General features: G+C 46.0%; 1 protein-coding gene across 2 annotated transcripts in view; it reads right to left on the bottom strand.

Moving 5' to 3' along the window:
• Positions 1–15,272, bottom strand: part of TXNDC15 (thioredoxin domain containing 15) — a 25,919-nt gene extending 10,647 nt beyond the window's left edge. The window contains exons 1-2 of one of the 2 annotated variants that reach the window (XM_025388147.1): positions 14,493–15,272; positions 3,126–3,613 (exon numbers count right to left, since the gene is read on the bottom strand). In XM_025388147.1, coding sequence (XP_025243932.1) covers positions 3,126–3,613; positions 14,493–14,559 — 555 coding nt within the window. In that variant the 5' untranslated portion in view covers positions 14,560–15,272. The remainder of the gene's footprint in view (positions 1–3,125; positions 3,614–14,492) is intronic. The other variant, XM_025388148.1, reaches the window with a different exon arrangement.
• Between the last annotated feature and the right edge of the window lie 5,684 nt (positions 15,273–20,956).

Genomic DNA, 20,956 nt, shown 5'->3' with positions numbered 1-20,956 from the left:
AAAAAAAAAAAAAAAAAAAAAAAAAAAAAGAAATATATTTCATAAGGCTATAGTTGCCATAGATAGCAATTCCTCTGATGGATTTGGGCAAAATAAACTGAAAACCTTTTGGAAATGATTTACCATTCTAGATGACTTTTAAAATATTTGTGATTCATGGGAGATGGTCAAAATATCAACATTAACAGGCATTTGGAATAAGCTGACTCCAACCCTCATGGATGACGTTGAGGAGTTCAAGACTTCAATGGAGGGTGGAATTGCAGATGTGATAGAAATAGCAAGAAAACTAGGATTAGAAGTGGAGTCTGAAGATAGGACTGAATTGCTACAATCTCATGATAAAACTTGAAGAGATGAGGAGTTGCTTTTTATGGATAAAAAAAGAAAGTAGTTTTTTGAGATGGAATCTACGCCTGGTGAAGATGCTGTGAACACTGTTGAAATGACGACAAAGGATTTACAATATTCCATAAACTTAGCTGATAATGCAGTCGCAGGGTTTGAGAGGATTGACTCCAAATTTGAAAGAAATTCTACTGTGGGTAAAATGCTATCAAACAGCATTGCATGCTACAGAGAATTCTTTTGTGAAAGAAGAATCAATCAGTGTGGCAAACTTCAATGTTGTCTTAAGAAACTGTGGGCCACAGGCCAGGCGTGGTGGCTCCTGCCTGTAATCCCAGCACTTTGGAAGGCCAAGGTGGGCAGATCACTTGAGGTCAGGAGTTCGAGACCAGCCTGGCCAACATGGTGAAACCCTGTCTCTACTAAAAATACAAAAATCAGCTGGGTATGTGGTGCACACCTCTAATCCCAGCTACTTGGCGAGAGGTTGCAGTGGGAAAATAGCTCGAACCTGGTAGACGGAGGTTGCAGTGAGCTGAGATCAGGCCACTGCACTCCCGCCTGGGTGACACAGTGAGACTCCATCTCAAAAAAAAAAAAAGAAAAGAAAAAGAAAAAGAAAGAGAGAAACTGTGGACCAGGCATGGTGGTTCACAACTCACAACACTTTGAGAAGCCAAGACAGGAGGATCACTTGAACCCAGGAGTTTGCGACCAGCTTATGCAACATAGTTTGACCTCATCTCTACAGAAAAAAGAAAAAAATTAGCCAGGTATGGTGGCACATGCCTGTATTCCCAGCTACTCGGGAGGCTGAGCTGGGAGGATCACTTGAGCCTGGGAGGTCAAAGCTGCAGTGAGCCATGGTCTCACCACTGCACTCCAGCCTGGGTGACAGAGCAATACTCTTGTCTCAAAGAAATTGCCAGAGCCACCCCAACCCTCAGTAACTACCATCCTGATCAGTCAGCAGCCATCAACATCAAGGCAAGACCCTCTACCAGCAAAAAGATTACAACTCACTGAAGGCTCAAGTGATCGTTAGCATTTTTTAGCAGTATTTTTAAATTAAGGTATATACATTTTTTAAACATAATGCTACTGCATACTTAATAAACTACAATATAGTATGACTTCTGTATGCACTGGGAAACCAAAAAACTCATGTGATTTGCTACACTTCGATATTTGCTTTATCACAGTGGTCTGGAACCAAACCTGCAGTATCTTTGAGGAATGCCTGCACTAAGTACTCACAGGGTCCGGGCAATTGCCCCCACCTTTGAATTGTGCATCTCAAACCATCTAAAATGGAATTATTAGAGGACTATGATCTCAGATTCAAACTATCATCTCAGCAGAGCTAAGTCTGAACTAAGCAGTCATATCGATGTATTTGGCCAAAGGTTAGATCAATTAAAGAGCACACTGTTCTAGCAAGCCGCAGTGTCTCACATCTGTAATCCCAACACTCTGGGAGGCCAAAGTGGGCAAATCAGTTGAAGTCAGGAGTTTGAGACCAGCCTGGCCAACATGGTAAAACCTCATTTCCACTAAAAATACAAAAATTAGCCAGGCGTGGTGGCATGTGCCCATAATCCCAGCTACTCGGGAGGCTGAGGCAGTAGAACCACTTGAACCCGGGAGGCAGAGGTCGTAGTGAACCCAGATCCTCCCATTGCACTCAAGCCTGGGTGACAGAGAGAGACTCTGTCTCAAAAAAAGAAAAAGAGTACACCATCCCTGCCACCACCTGTTTAATCCATAACTCAGATTGTTTAAACTGCTCTCCCCAGTCATGTGAGTGACACCTGTGAGAGTCCCACAGACCACAGCATCTACAGGCACTCAAGAGTGGATGCAAAGCCAGCGCCAAGCAGTGCCCTTGGAGGAGCTTTGTGCACTAAAGGTGCTGTGCCCTCATTGACAACAAGCAATCACAGCTCTTAGAGTCAGGATTTACCTGTCTTACATAAGCAGTGTGAATGCATCCTACCCTTCTGTTTTCGGAACCACCCCACAGAAACTGTCAGTCATTGATGAAAGAGAAACTTTTCATCAATATAACATATTTTCCAGGGGCATTACTAAATAATGGCAAATTATTTTACTAATCCAGATATGTTTAAGTTGCCTGTATAATAAATAAATACTTCATTTAGAAGAAGAAAAATGGCCGGGCATGGTGGCTCATGCCTGTAGTTCCAGCACTTTGGGAAGCCGAGGTGGCTGGATTACCTGAGGTCAGGAGTTTGAGACCAGCGTGGCCAACATGGTGAAACCCATTTCTACTAAAAATACAAAATTAGCCAGACATGGTGGTGCATGCTTGTAATCCCAGCTATACGGGAGACTGAGGCAGGAAAATCATTTGAACTCAGGAGGTGGAAGTTGCAGTGAGCCAAGATCATGCCATTGCACTCCAGCCTAGGTGACAAGATCAAAACTCTGTCTCAAAAAGAAAAAAAATGCTATGATTTTGGTGCCAAGCAACGATCTGTCCACTGGGATTTTTATCGTGAGGTTTGGTGGTGGGACTGGCCCAAAGATAACTAGGTTTAGGCCACCTGAAAAGCATAATCAACACTAGTTGATATCTCCTCGTTTCCGTATAAACATCACAGAGGGCAAAGTCGATTTTCACTAAAGCAGCCATTAAATGCTATCTCGCTTACAATATGATCAAGATCATGACTTTCCATTTCAAAGTTGATAGGGTATTAATCATAAAATAAATGTACTGAAAAGGAGAAAAGCACTAAATAATGTTTCCTTACCTGTGACATATTTAAAATTTTCAGAGTGAAATTTTCTAATCCAGTAATGTTTCTCTCCTCACAGTTCACCTTTGGGGATTTCAGACTTTCAGTGTTATTGGAGTCCTCTGTCGGGGCTGCGTCCGATTCCGCCACTTCTGGCTCTGTGTAATACTCCTCTTCTCTATCCGGGAAGTGTGCTCCAGCACCATCCAAAGAGAAAAGGCTCTCTCGGAGGTTGCACCTTGAGTCCTCCTCTCCTCCAGTGCCACAGGTGCCGCCGCTAGGCTCTGAACTCACTTTGTCCTCAGCTTCCCCAGGAATCACAGACAGCATCACCATGTGATCGCCTTGAGTGTCCAGCCCCAGCACCGCATTGGCCTCTTCTGCCGCCCTGTCCTGGCCCATCGGGTCATGTAGGAGCTCCTCCTCACCCAGGTACACAGCCCCCACCTGAAGAGGGTGAGCAGGCTGCTCCTCTGCCCATAAGCGACCACTTTCCTCTGCAACTAAAACATGCCAGCACATTCAGAGTCACACTTGACTTCAAAACAAATGAACCCCAAAGAATTATAGTTCCCCTCTAACATGAAATTTTCCCCTCTGGAGACAAAAAGGTCTCCTTTCGTTAAACTATCAGAGAGCTACCCACCATTTCCCAGGTTAGGAAGAAGGTCACGAGCAGGTACTATTAATAGATTAATGAATGTCAAAGAAGGCCAGGCACGGTGGCTCACGCCTGTAATCCTAGCACTTTGGGAGGTCCCAAGGCAGGCGGATCACTTGAAGTCAGGACTTCAAGACTAGCTTGGCCAACATGGGGAAACCCTGTCTCTATTAAAAATGCAAAAATTAGCTGGGCATGGTGGCAGGCACCTGTAATCCCAGCTACTAGGGAGGCTGAGGTAAGGGGATTGCTTGAACCTAGGAGGTGGAGGTTGCAGTGAGCCAAGACTGTGCCACTGCACTCCAGTCTGGGTGACAGAGAAAGACTCCGTCTCAAAAAACAAACAAACAAACAAAATAATGAATGTCAAATAATAGACACACAGCTCTGCCCTAAACTTGCTGCTTGCCATGTGGATCATAGCCAAAAACATCCCAGTTAGATATCTAATTAGGAAAATAGAATATAAACACTTACATTTTTTGATAAGATTTTCATTTGTTTGATAGTATCCAAGAAAATGATCATAGTTTTATGCAAGATTCTACTAGAGCAAAGCATCTTTGCACACATTATAACCGTTCTGTGAGATGGGCAAGACAAGGGTTATCAAGCTCACTGAACAGGTAACTAGGCAAGGCACAGAGAGGCTCAGCACAGTGTCTGATGGCACACAGATAGTAAGCAGCAAAGCCAAGTCTGGGAGCAAAGTCTTCTGGCTGCTACTCCAGAACGAGCCGTAGGCCCCCTGCCATGATACCTCAGGGATGCTGAGCCACAGTGCCTGAAGAACTGCTCAAGCTACACAGCAGCTCCTTCCTGAGGTAGCCTCTGACAACTGGACTCTGCTCTCCTGCCTGCTACCCTTGGGAGTGCTGGGAGATGGGTTTGGCAGCAGCAGGAGGAAGAAGAGGACTTTCTCCCACTTTGGAGCTAGAAGGTGGATCTTGAGCATAATGATCAGATAAGGGAAGAGTCCCAGGCAGTCGCATGCATCCATTTACCCATCTCCACTCAGCTCTGTAGCAATGCCTCCTGCCCTCCAACTCTTATCAACTCAACACCAGCTGCCAGACTTTGTGCCGGGGACCAACCAGCAGAAACCAATGAGGCCAGCAGCCCTCAGGAAACCTCACCATGTGGTTAGGAAACCACCGGCTGGGTGATGGGCTCTGCGTGCCAAGAGCATGTCACTGGAGTGTCAGTGACCAACTGACTTCAAAGTTGGGAAGGTCTGGGGGCTTCCTAAGGTATGACATTTGTATAAGATCTCAAAGAATATCCCTGTAGAGTTTTTTGTTGTTGCTGATGCATAATAGATGTACATAGTTTCAAAGCACATGTGATAATCAATATATTCATGCAATTTGTAAAGATCAGATCCATGCATTGGGGATATCCATCACCTTAAATATTTGTCTTTTCTTCATGCTAGAATCATTCAAATTCTTCTCTTCTAGCTATTTTGAAATATACAATAGGCTATTATGAGCTACAGTTACCCAACGGATCTACCTCGCACTAGGGCATAGAGCTCTGTGGATTCATTCAGAGATTCAAAAACATTATCTGGGAATTCTGCTTCTGGCCAAGATGGAATAACAAGAACCAGATTTACCTTCCCTACTGAAACAACCAAATAAACAGATAATATATATAAAACAACAGTTTCAGGAAATTAGTTATCAGGCAACAGAGGATAGTGACATCCGAGAAACAGGCGACAAATGAAGAGAACCCTACAACTGCTCCAACTTACTGCCTTGACGGCGTTCCCACTGTGGCTCAAGGAGGGGAAATCCCGGCAGAGCCCAGCAGACTCTCCCAGTTGAAGCGATGGAGCTAACAGTCCAAGGAGACCAAGAAGCAATAGTTTGCAAAACAGAATACTGCAGATGAGAGAGCTATATATAGAGAGGGGACTCCAGAGATCTGTAGAGGACCCCTGCTAAGTATACAGCAGGGTACTGGTCAGCACATGCATGTGAGTAAACTACCCAATGCCAGAGAAAGAACTATCAGAAAGGATGAGAAGGAACAGTATCCAACATTCACTCAGAGCAGGGAATGGTACCTCTTCTTACCAGCTAGACTGGAAAACTTCATAATTCACAGGGCACTGAGTAGAGTATACAAAAGGCCCTGCCTCAGTAGTGGGACACTATTAACCCTAAAGAAAATACAGCTTGCTTGCTTAAAAGCAAAACCTGAAAGAATCAAGCTGTTCTCAAGTAACTTAATTGTACCCCAGAACAAAGCTCGAGAATATATATAGGGGGCCAGGCACGGTGGCTCACGCCTGTAGTCCCAGCAATTTGGGAGGCCAAGATGCGTGGATCACCTGAGGTCAGGAGTTTGAGACCAGCTTGACCAACATGGTGAAACTCCGTCTGACCAACATGGTGAAACCCCGTCTCTAATAAAATATTAAAAATTAGCCATGCGTGGTGGCGGGCACCTGTAATTTCAGCTACTCAGGACGCTAAGGCAGGAGAATCGCTTGAACCCAGGAGGTGGAGGTTGCAGTGAGCAGAGATCGTGCCATTGCACTCCAGCCTGGACAGCAAGAGCAAAACTCTGTCTCAGAGGAAAAAAAAAGAATATGTATAGGGAATCTAAAATATCCAGCATTCAAGAAAGTAAAATTCATGCCTGGCATCCAATAAAAACTTATCAGACATATAAAGAAGCAGGCAAATAGGACACATAATGAGAAAAATCAATCAACACTGACCCAGAACTTGCACCCATGTCAGAATTAGCAGACGAGGATATTAAAACAATAATTATAACTGTATTACATTCAAAAAGTAAAGTAGATATCAAGATATAAGATATTAAAAAATATAAAATCTACCTGGGAGGCAGAGGTTGCAGTGAGCCGAGATCAAGCCATCGCACTCCAGCCTGGGCAAAAGAGTGAGACCCTGTCTCAAAAAAATAACTAAATAAAAATAAAAACCATCAAACTGTACCTTTTTTTTTTCTTTTTGAGGCTGAGTCTCGCTCTGTTGCCCAGGTTGGAGTGCAGTGGCATGATCTCAGCTCACTGCAGCCTCCGCCTCCCAGGTTCAAGCAATTCTCCCACCTCAGCCTCCCAAGTAGCTAGGATTACAGGCGTGAGCCACTGCACCCGGCTAATTATTATGTATTTTTGCTAGAGACGGGATTTTGCCATGTTGGCCAGGCTGGTCTCAAACTCCTGGCCTCAAGTGATCTACCCGCCTCAGCCTCCCAAATTCTGGGATTATAGGCACGATCCACTGCGCCCATCCCAAATCATACTTTTAAAGATGTAAACTACAGTAACTACATTGTCTGAGATGAAAACTGCACTGTATGAGATTAATGGCAAATTAGACAATGCAGAAGAAAATAGTCAACTTGAAGACAGCAATAGAACCTATCCAAAATGAAACACACAGGAAAAAAAAAGAATGGAAAGAAATTAAGAGCATCAGTGGGCTGTAGGACAATTTCAAGTGGCCTAATGTACAGATAACTGGAGTACTGGCAAGAGAATAGAATGGAGGAACAGAAAAATATTTGAAGAAATCATAGCCAAAAACTTTCCAAACTTGGTAAAAACTATAAATCCACAGATCCAAGAAACTCAACAAAACCCAAACTCAATGAACTACAACAAAGCACATCACAATCAAATTGCTCAAAACCAGTTACAAAGAAAAAAATCTTAAAAGCAGCCAGAGGGGGGCAAAAAAAAACATCATGTAGCGAGGAACAAAGGACAACAACAGGTTTCTCACTGGAACAAAGGACAACAACAGGTTTCTCACTGAAAACAAAGCAAGCCAGAGCGGCATCTCTGACTACAAAAACTACAATGTCTGAGATGAAAAAAAAACTGCACTGCATGAGATTAATGGCAAATTAGACATCAGAGAAGAAAAATCCTATAAATCTAGAATTCTGTATACGGAAAAAATATCTTTCAAAAACAAAGGTGGCATACATCAGTAATCCCAGCTACTCAGGAGGCTGAGGCAGGAGAATCACTTAGACCCAGGAGACAGAGGTTGCAGTGAGCCGAGAGATTGTGCCACTGCACTCCAGCTGGGGCAACAGAGTGAGACTCCGTCTCAAAAAAAAAAAAAGAAAAAAAAAAATTCTTTTGGCTGGGCACAGTGGCTCACGCCTGTAATCCCAGCACTTTGGGAGACCGAGGTGGGTGGATCACTTGAGGTCAGGAGTTCCAGAACAGCCTAGCCAACATGGTGAAACCCCATATCTACTAACAATACAAAAAAAAATTAGCCAGGCATAGTAGCGGGCACCTGTAATCCCAACTACTTGGGAGGCTGAGTCAAGAGAATCGCTTCAACCGGGGAGGCAGAGGTTGCAGTGACCTGAGATAGTGCCACTGCACTCCAACCTGCGCTACAGGCGAGACTCCATCTCAAAAAAAAAAAAAAAAAAAAAGGTGAAATAAATACTTCTTCACGTCTTCAGACATACAAAAGCTGAAAGAATTCATTACCAGCAAACCCAAAAATCTTCAAGAATCTTCAATCTTCAATCTTGTCGTTTACCAGCAAACGACAAAAATCTTCAAGGAAGTCCTTCAAGCAGAAGAAAAATGTTAACAGTTGGAAATATGGATCCACATAAAGAAATAGAGAACCCAAAATGGTAACTACATGGATAAATATACACAATTCTTTCCAAAAATCTAGCTACAAAGGAGGGGAGGAAGGTAGGGTAGATTCGCTACAGGCAGGGAAGACTAAGCGAGGTTTCTATTTCGGTATTCGGAACATAGGAGCAATTTGAGGATACACAAAGCGGATGAGAAAGCAGGTAAGAAGGGGCCGGGTGCGGTGACTCACGCCAGTAATCCCAGTACTTTGGGAGGCCAAGGAGGGCGGATCCCTTGAGGTCAGGAGTTCGAGACCAGCTTGGCCAACATGGTGAAACCCCATCTGTACTAAAAATACAAAAATTAGCCAGGCATAGTGGCATGCACCTGTAATCCCAGCTACTTGGGAGGCTGAGGCAGGAGACTTGAACTTGGGAGGCTGAGGCTGCAGTGAGCTGAGAATCACACCACTGCACTCCACCTGGGCAACAGAGCGAGACTCTGTATCCAAAAAAAAGAAAGCAGGTAAGAAGGGAGAGGTGGCAATGGAGGTTACATAGGACAGAGTTTAGGACTTGGGCAGCAAAGTGAGTCTTTAGCAGAAGGTCAAGCACTTCTGTGACTACAATCCAGAGAAAGGGCTGGGTGCCTGGGAAGGGAGCTTTGCCAATTCGGTGGAGGGGCGGGATCACATTGGCGGTATTTCTATAGCCTTTTATTTCTGTAGCCTTTGGTTAATGAGTGTGTATTGCCTGTATGATCAGAAGAAAAAACAAACACACATGTTTTCTGTGTCATCCACAAGACAAAGCAGGAAATGAAGCCAGAGAGGCTAAGAGTCTGGAAAAGAAAGGATGCCAGGTTTGGGGTCCAACCCTACTCCCAAACACGGCAGCTCTACAGATTTGCTCTTGCTACCTAGTCAACGTTCTAGGTTCCACAAGTAAATGAAGAATGCCAAAACGAAGAACCTCAAGAGAAAAAAATCAGGGCACAAGTTATAATCTGGTTCTGTCTGATCACCCTCAGATAGCCCCTGCACAAAATCAAAATGGAGTGTAAGTGGTGCATGGAGCTGGTATTTTAAGTTCAAGAGTGTTGTCCCCTCCATCCCCCTGCACCTTGTAAAAATATTTAAGTACATAGTACAGATTAGGAACAAAAAAACTTACACCTTCAGGTACCAGTGTTTTCATTTAGGAATTAGGAAGCAAAGAAACACTGAATTATTCCACAAGAAGATAAAAATGTCATACTATATGACAGCCATTGAACCCTCCCATGCTAATGTGCCTTTCTTTTTTGTTTTTTCTTTGAGACGGAGTCTTGCTCTGTTGCCCAGGCTGGAGCGCGGTGGCATGATCTCAGCTCACTGCAGCCTCCATCTCCCGGGTTGAAGCGATTCTCCTGCCTCAGCCTCCCAAAGAGCTGGGATTACAGATGCGCACCACCACACCCGGCTACTTTTTTTATTTTTAGTAGAGATGGGGTTTCACCATGTTGGCCAGACTGGTCTCACACTTTTGGCCTCAAATAATCCACCCACCTTGGCCTCCCAATGTGCTGGAACTACAGGCGTGAGTCACTGCGCCCAACTGGTAATGTGCCTTTTAAGAGACTGCAGTTTGAGCTATACATAAAGTGATAATTATTGCACCACTGGCAGCAAAGAAGTTGTCTGGACAAGTGTGAGGGCACCATGCCAACTCTGCCAGGGAGCCCTAGCCTAGGTCAGCACCTTCACACCCTTCCAGCTTTTCTCAGAAGGCTCTTTACCAGCTGCAGGTGTTTTCACAATGGCTTCTCGCAGGAAAGCCAAATGAGGAGGGACCAAAAACAGCCAGGGGTTGGAGGGACAGCAATCCATATTTTCCATAGGCAATACTGTGTGCTCATTTAGCAAATGGAGACAATACCACCAGGATGTAGAAAATTCCAAGGCTACTGTGAAGATTAAATGAGAAAAGATGTGTATGGTTCCTGTAGGTTAAGCACTCCATAAATGGCTGTGGTGATGATGATGATGACGACGACGACTGGTGCTTACAATTCAAAGAGATGGAAAGGCACAATAACACAATAACTAAGTTCTATTAATTCACCTGCAGGCCAGGCTTGCTGGTTCATACCTGTAATCCTAACACTTTGGGAGGCCAAGGCGGGCAGATCACTTGAGGTCAGGAGTTCGAGACCAGCCTGGCCAACATGGTGAAACCCCATCTCTACTAAAAAATACAAAAATTAGGCCGGGCGCGGTGGCTCACGCCTGTAATACCAGCACTTTGGGAGGCCAAGGCGGGCAGATCACCTGAGGTCAGGAGTTCGAGACCAGCCTGGCCAACATGGTGAAACCCCATCTCTACTAAAAATACCAAAAATTAGCCAGGCATAGTGACAGGCGCCTGTAATCCTAGCTACTCAGGAGGCTGAGACAGAAGAATCACTTGAACGCAGGAGGCGGAGGTTGCAGTGAGCCAAGATCGTGCCATTGCACTCCAGGCTGAGCAACAAGAGCAAAACTCCATCTCAAAAAAAAAAAAAAAAAAAAAATCAGCCAGGCATGGTGGTGCATGCCTGTAATCCCAGCTACTTGGGAGGCTGACGCAGGAGAATCATTTGAACCCAGGAGGTGGAGGTTGCAGTGAGCCGAGATGGTGTCACTGCACTCCAGCCTGAGCGACAAGAGTGAGACTCTGTCTCAAAAAAAAAAAAAATTTACCTGCTAAACACATTCACAATCCATCTACTTTCCCCATCCCGACTAACACTTCTCAGCAAAGGCCACAGCCAGCTCTCGTCTGGGTAACTGCTGTAGCCAGCTAAACTGTTCTCCCTGGTCAGCCTGCTATCCCCACTCCAGACCCTGATCTTCACAGCAATACAAGTGAAACTGAAAGATAAAAGGCATATCTGATCATGTCACTCCCTTGCTAAAACTCTTTCAGCAGCTTCCCCCACCCTGTGAATGCATCTGCATTCTGTAGCAGAGCTACCAGGCCCCAGTGTGGCCTCTATCTGCACTCTCACCTGTGGCCATCAGATCTCTCTAGTCCCTGATCATTTATACTCCCCCTATCCCCACCTGCCTTAGAGCCTTCCTGAGGGTTGTTTCTCTGCTGGGAAGCGTCCTCCTGCTTAATCCTTCATCCTCCTCATTCAGATCTCACCCTAAATGTCACCTCTGTAAGGACACATTCCCTGACCCTCAGATCAGGGTGGGAGGTCTCCCATTACAGCTCCCAAAAATGCCCTGGGACTCTCCTTGATGCATTTCTCAGTCTTGCAATTTTCTTAGTAATTTGTAGTTATTTAGTGGCTACCTTCCCCAAAGGCCTGCTGCTCTGACTCACCACTGGATCCCCAGTGCCCAGCATCTGCTAGCTGACTGCCTAGGTTAGACTGGCATAGGGGTATTGAAGCCAGGAGTGTGCTTCCATTCCTAGACACCTGGATAGCATTGCTACCTCCAGGTTGTTTAGTCTCTCAGGGCCTCAGCATCTGAGGCTAACATAGTCTGCCTGTGGCATCCTCTGCTAAAAAAAAAAACAAAAAAACAAAAAAACAAACAAACAAAAAAAACACACACACACACACCCCTTATATTTTCAGCTACTCTGAGAAGAAATCAGCAGGTGAAGTTCCTTCTGTCTTCACCCCATTCATGGCCTGACCATGATGACCAAAGACCCAAGCTGAACCCTGAATCAGCCAGGGTTCTGCCAGGAAGCAGAACATTTAACTTGGGCAAGTTGAGGAGAGTTTAATGAAGGGACCACTAATGTGTAGGCTGGGTGGAGAGAAATGAAAAGCAATGGTAAGGAACTCCAAGGCCAATAACAGGAGAGGGGGAGCCAGTTACCACTCACAGAGCTTAAGAGTCCAGAGAGAGAAGTAGTCACAAAACCTTGAAACATCAAGGGTAACACAGAGGGCAGCTTTCTAGAATTCAATGCCTTCCACTGGGGGCAAAGCCAGCCTGCAATAACCTCTCAGGGAGGGAGTGGAGAGCATCAATACCCTGACCTCACTCTCCCCTCATTCCAACGCAATGGAAGCAAGACAGTAGGACAGTTGGTATTTATTCCACACAGGACAGCCACACAGGGCACAGAGCAGGGTGGAGGGGCTGAAACAGAAGCTATCCAACACATGCCATCACCTCTGTGAGGCTGGCAGTTGAGTGTAGTGAAAATGCAGAGGTTGGGCTCTGAAGTCAGGCAGACATGGGCTTGAATCAACGCTCCTCAACTTCTGGCTGTATGACCTTGTCAAAGGACTTACTGGCTCTGAGTCTCAGTTGACTTCTATAAAATGAGAACAATAACATCTACTGCATATGCGTTTAAAAATTACTAAGGCCAAGCACAGTGGCTCAAGCCTATAAACCCAGTACTCTGGAAGGCCGAGGCGGGTGGATCACCTGAGGTCAGGAGTTCGAGACCAGCCTGGCCAACATGGTGGAACATCATCTCTACTAAAAATACAAAAATTAGCTGGGCGTGGTGGCAGACGCCTGTAATCCCAGCTACTCGGGAGGCTGAGACACGAGAATCGCTTGAACCCAGGAGTCAGAGGTTGCAATGAGCCGAGATGGCGCCACTGCACTCCAGCCTGGGCAACAGAGCCAGACTCCACCTCAAAAAATAAAAAATAAATAAAAATGGCCGGGCGCGGTGGCTCAAGCCTGTAATCCCAGCACTTTGGGAGGCCGAGATGGGCGGATCACGAGGTCAGGAGATCGAGACCATCCTGGCTAACACGGTGAAACCCCGTCTCTACTAAAAAATACAAAAAAACTAGCCGGGCGAGGTGGCGAGCGCCTGTAGTCCCAGCTGCTCGGGAGGCTGAGGCAGGAGAATGGCGTGAACCCGGGAGGCGGAGCTTGCAGTGAGCTGAGATCCGGCCACTGCACTCCAGCCTGGGCGACAGAGCAAGACTCCGTCTCAAAAAAAATAAAAATAAAAAAAATAAATAAATAAATAAAAATAAAAATAAAAATTACATAAACCGGGAGCAGTGGCTCACACCTGTAATCCCAGCACCTTGGGAAACAGGTGGGAGGATCACTTAAGCCCAGGAGTTCAAGGCTGCAGCGAGCCATGATCGGCCACTGCACTCCAGCCTGGGCAACAGAGCAAGCCTTCATCTCTTAAAAAAACAAAAACAAAACAGTAAAGATTCCAAAAGATGATGCCTGTAAAGCACTGAGCACAGCACCTGGTACCCAGTGAGTGCTTTCATTCATGGTAATTGTGTTACTACGACTCACCCTTCTCCACAACCCTCTGCTATCCTGCCTCCATCCAGGACACCCCAGGGAAAAGAAAGACCTGTCTGTTCCTGTTAAGGTCTGAATGACAAGCAAGGCCGAGGGTCTGGACTTTAACAGGACTATGAGGAGTGGGGTGAAGGGGCATGAAATTAAGGCCTCCACTCCCCACCCTCGCCATGCCTCTAGGGTGGCTGCCTTCCCCACCGGCAAGCTGCGGGTTACCGGGAGTCTCCCGTGTTTCTCGTCTGTTTTTCATGCAGCGATTGAACAAGGGTGGCCTCCTTAAGACAGTGGTCCAGCAGCGTGGACTCCAGCGTGGGCTTTGGCGTCAGAGACAGGCTTCTGCCACTTACCAGAAGCGCAAACTTAGGCGGGGCCTCAGCATCTTCATTTGTGAAATGGAGACACTAAATGGAACCGAGGGTTTGTGGGAGCATTAAATGGGATAATGATGTAAATAAAGCACGATGCACAGTTCCTGGCTCCTAATACGGCGACAACAAATGTCGGTATTTGATATGATGTTATTAATAATAAAGTGCTCACACCAGAGGGTGTGCCTCAGCAGCACTTACCGGACTGTCCCTTCTGGCTACCAGCCGCCACCTGAAGGCGGCCTGAACGCGGCCCAACCACGTCCAGGCTCCCGCCCACCGGCCCTCCGCCCGCCGGCCCCTTTCCACCGGCCACGAGCGGGCGGTGAGCGGGGAGAGAAGTCAGGGAGACGCGCCCGGGAGGACGCCAGGAAGGGGTGAGCCGCGCACCGCCGGCCTTCGCGCAGGTCCAGAGCGTCGCCCCGGTGGACCTCAGCTCGCCGAGTCATCTCATGCACCGCCCCCGGCCCACACTCACCCTCCACGCCGCGGACGGGACGCCCCAGCACCCACAGCAGTACTTGCCACCAGCTGAGGAGCCGCATGACGCGGGGCGGTCGTCGACCGGCAGCCAGGACCACTGCCCAGGCCGAAAGGCAAACCGCGCACGGCTACGCGAGTCGTGCTACCAGCCGGAGGAAGGCTGGGGGAGGAGAGTGTGGGAGCGCGAGCGCGGCCCCGCGCCGCCATCTTAACACCTGGCAGCTGTGGCGGGCGCCATCTTGGAGTCGGGCGGATGGCGTCTAGCCGCTGGCCGTCGCCGCTGGACTGGAGACCCCATTAGGAGCTAAGCGCCAGACGTCGCAGGTCGTTTTGAACTCTGCTGACCATAGAGTTCAGAGCAGGGCTCTGGCAGAGGCCCATGGCCTCCTTTCTTCCCTCTGAAGTCAGGGCTTGGCTGCTTGAAGCACTGCGCCCCCGTAAGGAGGGTTTTCCACGCTTCATTCCCAGAGCCAGAAAGGCCCAGAAGCCTTCCTTTCTAGTGTCCCATCGAGGTGCAGAAACCTTGGAGGCTGCAAATCTTCTAATCTCTTGCCTTACCCGTACTCCCCTACCTAGGGTTGCCACATAGAATACCTGATACCCAGTTATATTTGAATTTCACATAATGAATATTTTTTACTGTAACCCTTATAGAATAAGGGATATACCCTAAAACTGAGCATTCTGTAACTTTGTGACATCTGGCAACCCTAACCCTACCTATCAACTCAGGGCAGGAGAGGTTGATTTTAACTGATTTACCTTACAGGGCAATCTCTATCTTTAAGTATGGTTGGGGCCATGAGCATCATTGGCTCTGGCTCATGGTGGAGGTGGAGCCACCTCGAACATAAAGAACATAGGAAAGGGCTTAGAATGAGGAAAGCGTAGATGGGGAGATTAGGACAGGGCTCTGCCTTCCCAAGCAAACGCACAGAGCGGGAGTCTTAAGAGAAAATTCTCGGAATAGAGAGGATGATACCAGTAATTAGGGTATTTTGGCGGGGATGGCCTGCTAAAATGGAATAAGGCAATTTTTAAGCAGCCACCAGTACTAAATCAGTGCAGAGTGCAGCTTTTCAAACTTACAAGGTTGGAAAAATAGAAACTGATTTAAAATATATCATTCTATTGGTTAACATAGCAATGGTAAGGGAACCTGGGTTTTTTGGCCGCTTGATGAATCCCAGCTTCAGCACATGTGATAGTACACACTGAGCAGGTTATGTAACTTAAAGTTCAGTTTCTTCATCTGTAAAGTGGAGATGAAGTTGTATAGAGTCTTATAGATGAAATGAGATGTAAAGTGATGAGCACAGTGCCCTGGGGCACAGGAAGCATTTCCAAGTGGTAGCTATTATTAATTGAATAATACAATTATGATGGAGTAGCCATAGTCCCCTTATCTCTATGCCCATCAAAGAGACACTGTTAGGCCAGAAAGATGCATCGTTAATCTGACCCTGTTTATGATTCTTTTATCCTAAATACGTTGGTATGGTTTTGCTGTTGTAGATCCTCAAGTGCCATCTTGTGGGTCCGGAAGAATATGAAACAATGAACATGGATAAAACGGCCCACAGTTTTAGAGCTTATTACTAGTCATCACTTGGCTAAGTATCTCCCTCACCCCTAATGGTGGAATAACAAACCTTTCCTTTTTTAACTGTCTTTCTCACACCCACATACGTGATTTGAAGGTGCATGAAAAGCCAACAGGAGAGAGCACCAGGGGATTTATGAGTAATGAAAAGGAGGCTGATCTGGATACTCCAACATGGATGCCCTGTGGTTAATACTCCTTCCTTTTTATTATGCCCTTTCCTTTCCTGTGTGTGTATTTGTTTGATTTTTTGAGACAAGAGTTTTGCTCTCGTTGCCCAGGCTGGAGTGCAGTGGTGCAATCTTGGCTCACCGCAACATCCACCTCCCCAGGTTCAAGCAATTCTCCTACCTCAGCCTCCCAAGTAGCTGGGATTACAAGCATGCGCCACCACGCCCGACTAATTTTATATTTTTAGTGGAGACGGGGTTTCACCATGTAAGTCAGGCTGGTCTCAAACTCCTGACCTCAGGTGATCCACCCGCCTTAGCCTCCCAAAGTGCTGGGATTATGGCGTGAGCCACTGCACCCAGCCCCTTTCTGTGTTTTTAGTTTAGCTCTGTGCTTGGACAGATACGCTTACAGATGTTAGAACTGGATGTTAGAATTTTCTTTTCCTTTTTTTTTTTTAATTTTTTTTTTTAGGCACAGTCTCACTCTGTCACCCAGGTACAGTTGTTCACTTATGGCTCATTGCAGCCACAACTCCTTGGGCTCAAGCGATCTTTCCACCCCATTTTTTTATTTTTTTCTAGAGATGAGGTATCACTGTTTGACCCAAGTTGGTTTCAAACTCCTGGGCTCAAGCAATCTTCCCGCCTCGGCCTCCTGAAGTGCTGGGATTACAGGCTTGGACGTCTTTGAATAAATACTGTATATACCACCTCTAGTGACAACCAGTGCAGTCCACAGGTTAGAATCCTCATTTAACTGTCTCATCACCAACGTGCACTTCTTTTCAGTGAGAAAACTGCCTTCACAATTGTCCTGGTTTCTTTCAAGTTTCTGGGGGTGAGGAGAGAAAAGCTGACATTATTCTCTTCCTTTGGCTGAAATTAAATCCGCCAAATTTGTCTTGCTATCTCAAAAGGCCTTTCTGTGAGTCTAAGACGTCTTATATCAAAATGCAAAACTCAAATATATAAGTAAATAAATAAATAAATAAAAGAATACCAGGGTACTAGGGTCATTCAGAATGACTGAAGAACCAAACTGGCTCCTACTTGCCAAAGATGGGATAATTTGAGCATAAAAATGAAAAATTTCAATAGACTGAAATATACTGCATATGTTAACATCTATGAGTTCATACTGATACAAAATTTTTTAAAACTCGTCGACCAGGTGCAGTGGCTCATGCCTGTAATCCCAGCACTTTGGGAGGCTGAGGCAGACTGATCACCTGAGGTCACTAGTTCGAGATCAGCCTGACCAACATGGAAAAACCCGTCTCTATTTAAAATACAAAATTAGCAGGGCATAGTGGCTGCATGCCTGTAATCCCAGCTACTCAGGAGGCTGGGGCAGGAGAATCGCTTGAAACCGAAAGGCAGAGGTTGCGCTCCAGCCTGGGCAACAGGAGTGAAATTCCATCTCAAAAAAAAAAGAAAAAAAAGAAGGCAACTGGATTACTTGTAAATCAAAGGATAAATTCTTGAGTGGATGGATACTCCAGTCTCCCCGATGTGCTTATTTCACATTGCATGCCTGTATGCAAACATCTCTGGGCCAGGCGCGGTGGCTCAGGCCTGTAATCCCAGCACTTTAGGAGGCTGAGGTGAGCGGATCACTTGAGGCCAGGAGTTCAAGACCAGCCTGACCAACATGATGAAACCCCACCTCTACTAAAAAATACAATACTTAGCCGGGCGTGGTCGCCCATGCTTGTAATCCCTGCTACCTGGAAGGCTGAGGCAGGAGAATCACTTAAAACCCAGGGGGTGGCCGGGTGCGGTGACTCAGGCCTATAATCCTAGTACTTTGGGATGCTGAAGCTGGCAGATTGCCTGAGCTCCTGAGACCAGCCTGGGCAACACGATGAAATCCCGTCTCTACTAAAATACAAAAGAAATTAGCCAGGCATGGCGGCATGTGCCTGTAGTCCCCGCCAATGGGAGGCTGAAGCAGGAGAATTGCTTGAACCCGGGAGGTGGATGTTACAGTGAGCCAAGATCAGTCCACTGTACTCCAAGCTGGGCAACAGAATGAGGCTCCAATTCTAAAAACAAAAACAAAAAAAAAACTCCGGTGGGGTGGAAGTTGCAGTAAGCTGAGATCCCGCCACTGCACTCCAACCTCGGCAACAGAGCAAGACTCTTGTTTCAAAAAACAAAAAAAGAAACTCATTTACTCCATAAATATGTACACCTACTACATACCAGCAATTTTTTTTTCCCCCCTCAAGGAGGAGTTTCACTCTTGTTGCCCAGGCTGGAGTGCAATGGCGCGATCTCGGCTCACTGCAACCTCTGCCTCCTGGGTTCAAACTATTCTCCTGCCTCAGCCTCCCAAGTAGCTGGGATTACAAGCATGCACCCCCATACCCACCTAATTTTGTATTTTTAGTAGAGACAGGGTTTCTCCATATTGGTCAGGCTGGTTTCGAACTCCCGACCTCAGGTGATCCACCTGCCTTGGCCTCCCAAAGTGCTAGGATTACAGGCGTGAGCCACCGCACCCGGCCTAAAAAATGTTTTAACAGTTTAAAAATTAACAACAACAACAACAAACTACCAGAGGTAATAAGTGAGTTTTGGAAGGTTGCCAGATAGAATGTCAATATGCAAAAAATAGACTGTATTTATATATGCCATGAAAAATCAAAAAGAAATAATTCCATTCACAGTAGCATCAAAAATAACAAAATACCTAAAACTGAATTCAACAAAAGAAGTGCAAGGTTTGTACACTAAAACATGTAAAACACTCCTGAAAGAATCAAGACAGATGAAAATCAACGGAGAGACATACTATGTTCCGGATTGAAAGACAATATTGTTATGATTGCAATTCTGTCCAAATTGATCTATAGATACAATACAACCCCTAACAAAATCCTAGAGATTTGTAGAAATTGACAAACTGATCCTAAAATCTATATGAAACAACCAAAATGATTTTGAAAAAGTAGGAAGACAGCTGGGTGCGGTGACTCACACCTGTAATCCCAGCACTTTGGGAGGCCGAGGCGGGTGGATCACGAGGTCAGGAGATCGAGACCATCCTGGCTAACAGTGAAACTCCATCTCTACTAAAGAATACAAAAAATTAGCCGGGCGTAGTGGCGAGCACCTATAGTCCCAGCTACTCGGGAGGCTGAGGCAGGAGAATGGCGTGAACCCAGGATGCGGAGGTTGCAGTGAGCCGAGATTGTGCCACTGCACTCCAGCCTGGGCGACAGAGCAAGACTCCATCTCAGAAAAAAAGTAGGAAGATTTACATTACCTGATTTCAAAACTTTAATTAAACTTTAGTAATCAAGACTATGGTATTGGCATAAGTATCAGCAGACAGATCACCAAATTAGACAAGTTAGCCCAGATGTACACCTACACATCTACAGTCAACTGATCAGTAAACATGACAAAGCAATTCCAGATGGAAAGGATAGCCGGTGCAGTGGCTCACTCCTGTAATCCCAGCACTTTGGGAGGCCGAGGCAGGAAGATCATAAGGTCAGGAGTTCGAGACCAGCGTGGCTAACACAGTGAAACCCTGTCTCTACTAAAAATACAAAAATTAGCTAGGTGTGGTGGTGGACGCCTGTAATCCTAGGTATTCGGGAGCCTGAGGCAGGAGAATGCCATGAACCTGGGAGGTGGAGCTTGCAGTGAGCCAAGATCGCGCCACTGCACACCAGCCCAGGTGACAGTGTGAGACTCTGCCTCAAGAAAAAAAAAAAAAAAGGAAAGGATAGTCTTTTCACCAAATTGTGCTAGATTAATTGGATAGCCACACACACACACACACACACACACACACTTAACAATAGGTGAAATTTATGATATGTAAATTATACTTCAATAAAAAGAAGTAGCCAGGTACCGTGGCTTACACCTGTAATCCCAGCATTTTGGGAGGCCGAGGTGGGCGGATCATGAGGTCAAGAGTTGGAGACCATTGTGGCCAACATGGTGAAACCCTGCCTCTAGTAAAAATACAAAAAGTAGCTGGGCATGATGGCCCACACCTGTATTCCCAGCTACTCGGGAGGCTGAGGCAGGAGAATCACTTGAACCTGGGAGGCGGAGGTTGCAGTAAGCAGAGATCTGCCACTGCACTCCAGCCTGGGCGACAGAGCAAGACTCCCTCTCAAAAAATAATAAATAAATACAATAAAAAGAAATAACAACTAAAAAACATTTTTTAAATGCTGGAAACAATTGGACAATTTTAAAACTAGATGCTTGATATTTACGAACATTGTTGATTTTTTAAAGTATAATAATGGTATTGTGTTTATGCTTTGAAGAAAGTCTTTAGGCCAGGCATGGTGGCTCACGCCTGTAATCCCAACACTTTGGGAGGCCGAGGCGGGCAGATCACGAGGTCAGGAGTTCGAGACCAGCCTGGCCAACATGGTGAAACCCTGTCTCTACTAAAAATACAAAAATTAGCCGGGGTGGTGATGGGCACCTGTGATCCCAGCTACTCGAGAGGCTGAGGCAGAATTGCTTGGACCCAGGAGACAGAGGTTGCAATGAGCTGAGATCATGCCATTGCACTCCAGCCTGGGCGACAGAGCGAGACTCCGACTCAAACAAAACAACAACAAAAAAAGTCTTTATTTTTAGATATATGTACTAAAACATTTTAGGATAAAATATGACTTGGATAATTTGCTTTAAAATAACTGA

Source organism: Theropithecus gelada, chromosome 6, assembly GCF_003255815.1.
Source record: "Theropithecus gelada isolate Dixy chromosome 6, Tgel_1.0, whole genome shotgun sequence".
Lineage (NCBI taxonomy): Eukaryota > Metazoa > Chordata > Mammalia > Primates > Cercopithecidae > Theropithecus > Theropithecus gelada.
Note: the sequence above shows the minus strand (reverse complement) of the source record. Positions and strands in the feature narration are given on the sequence as shown.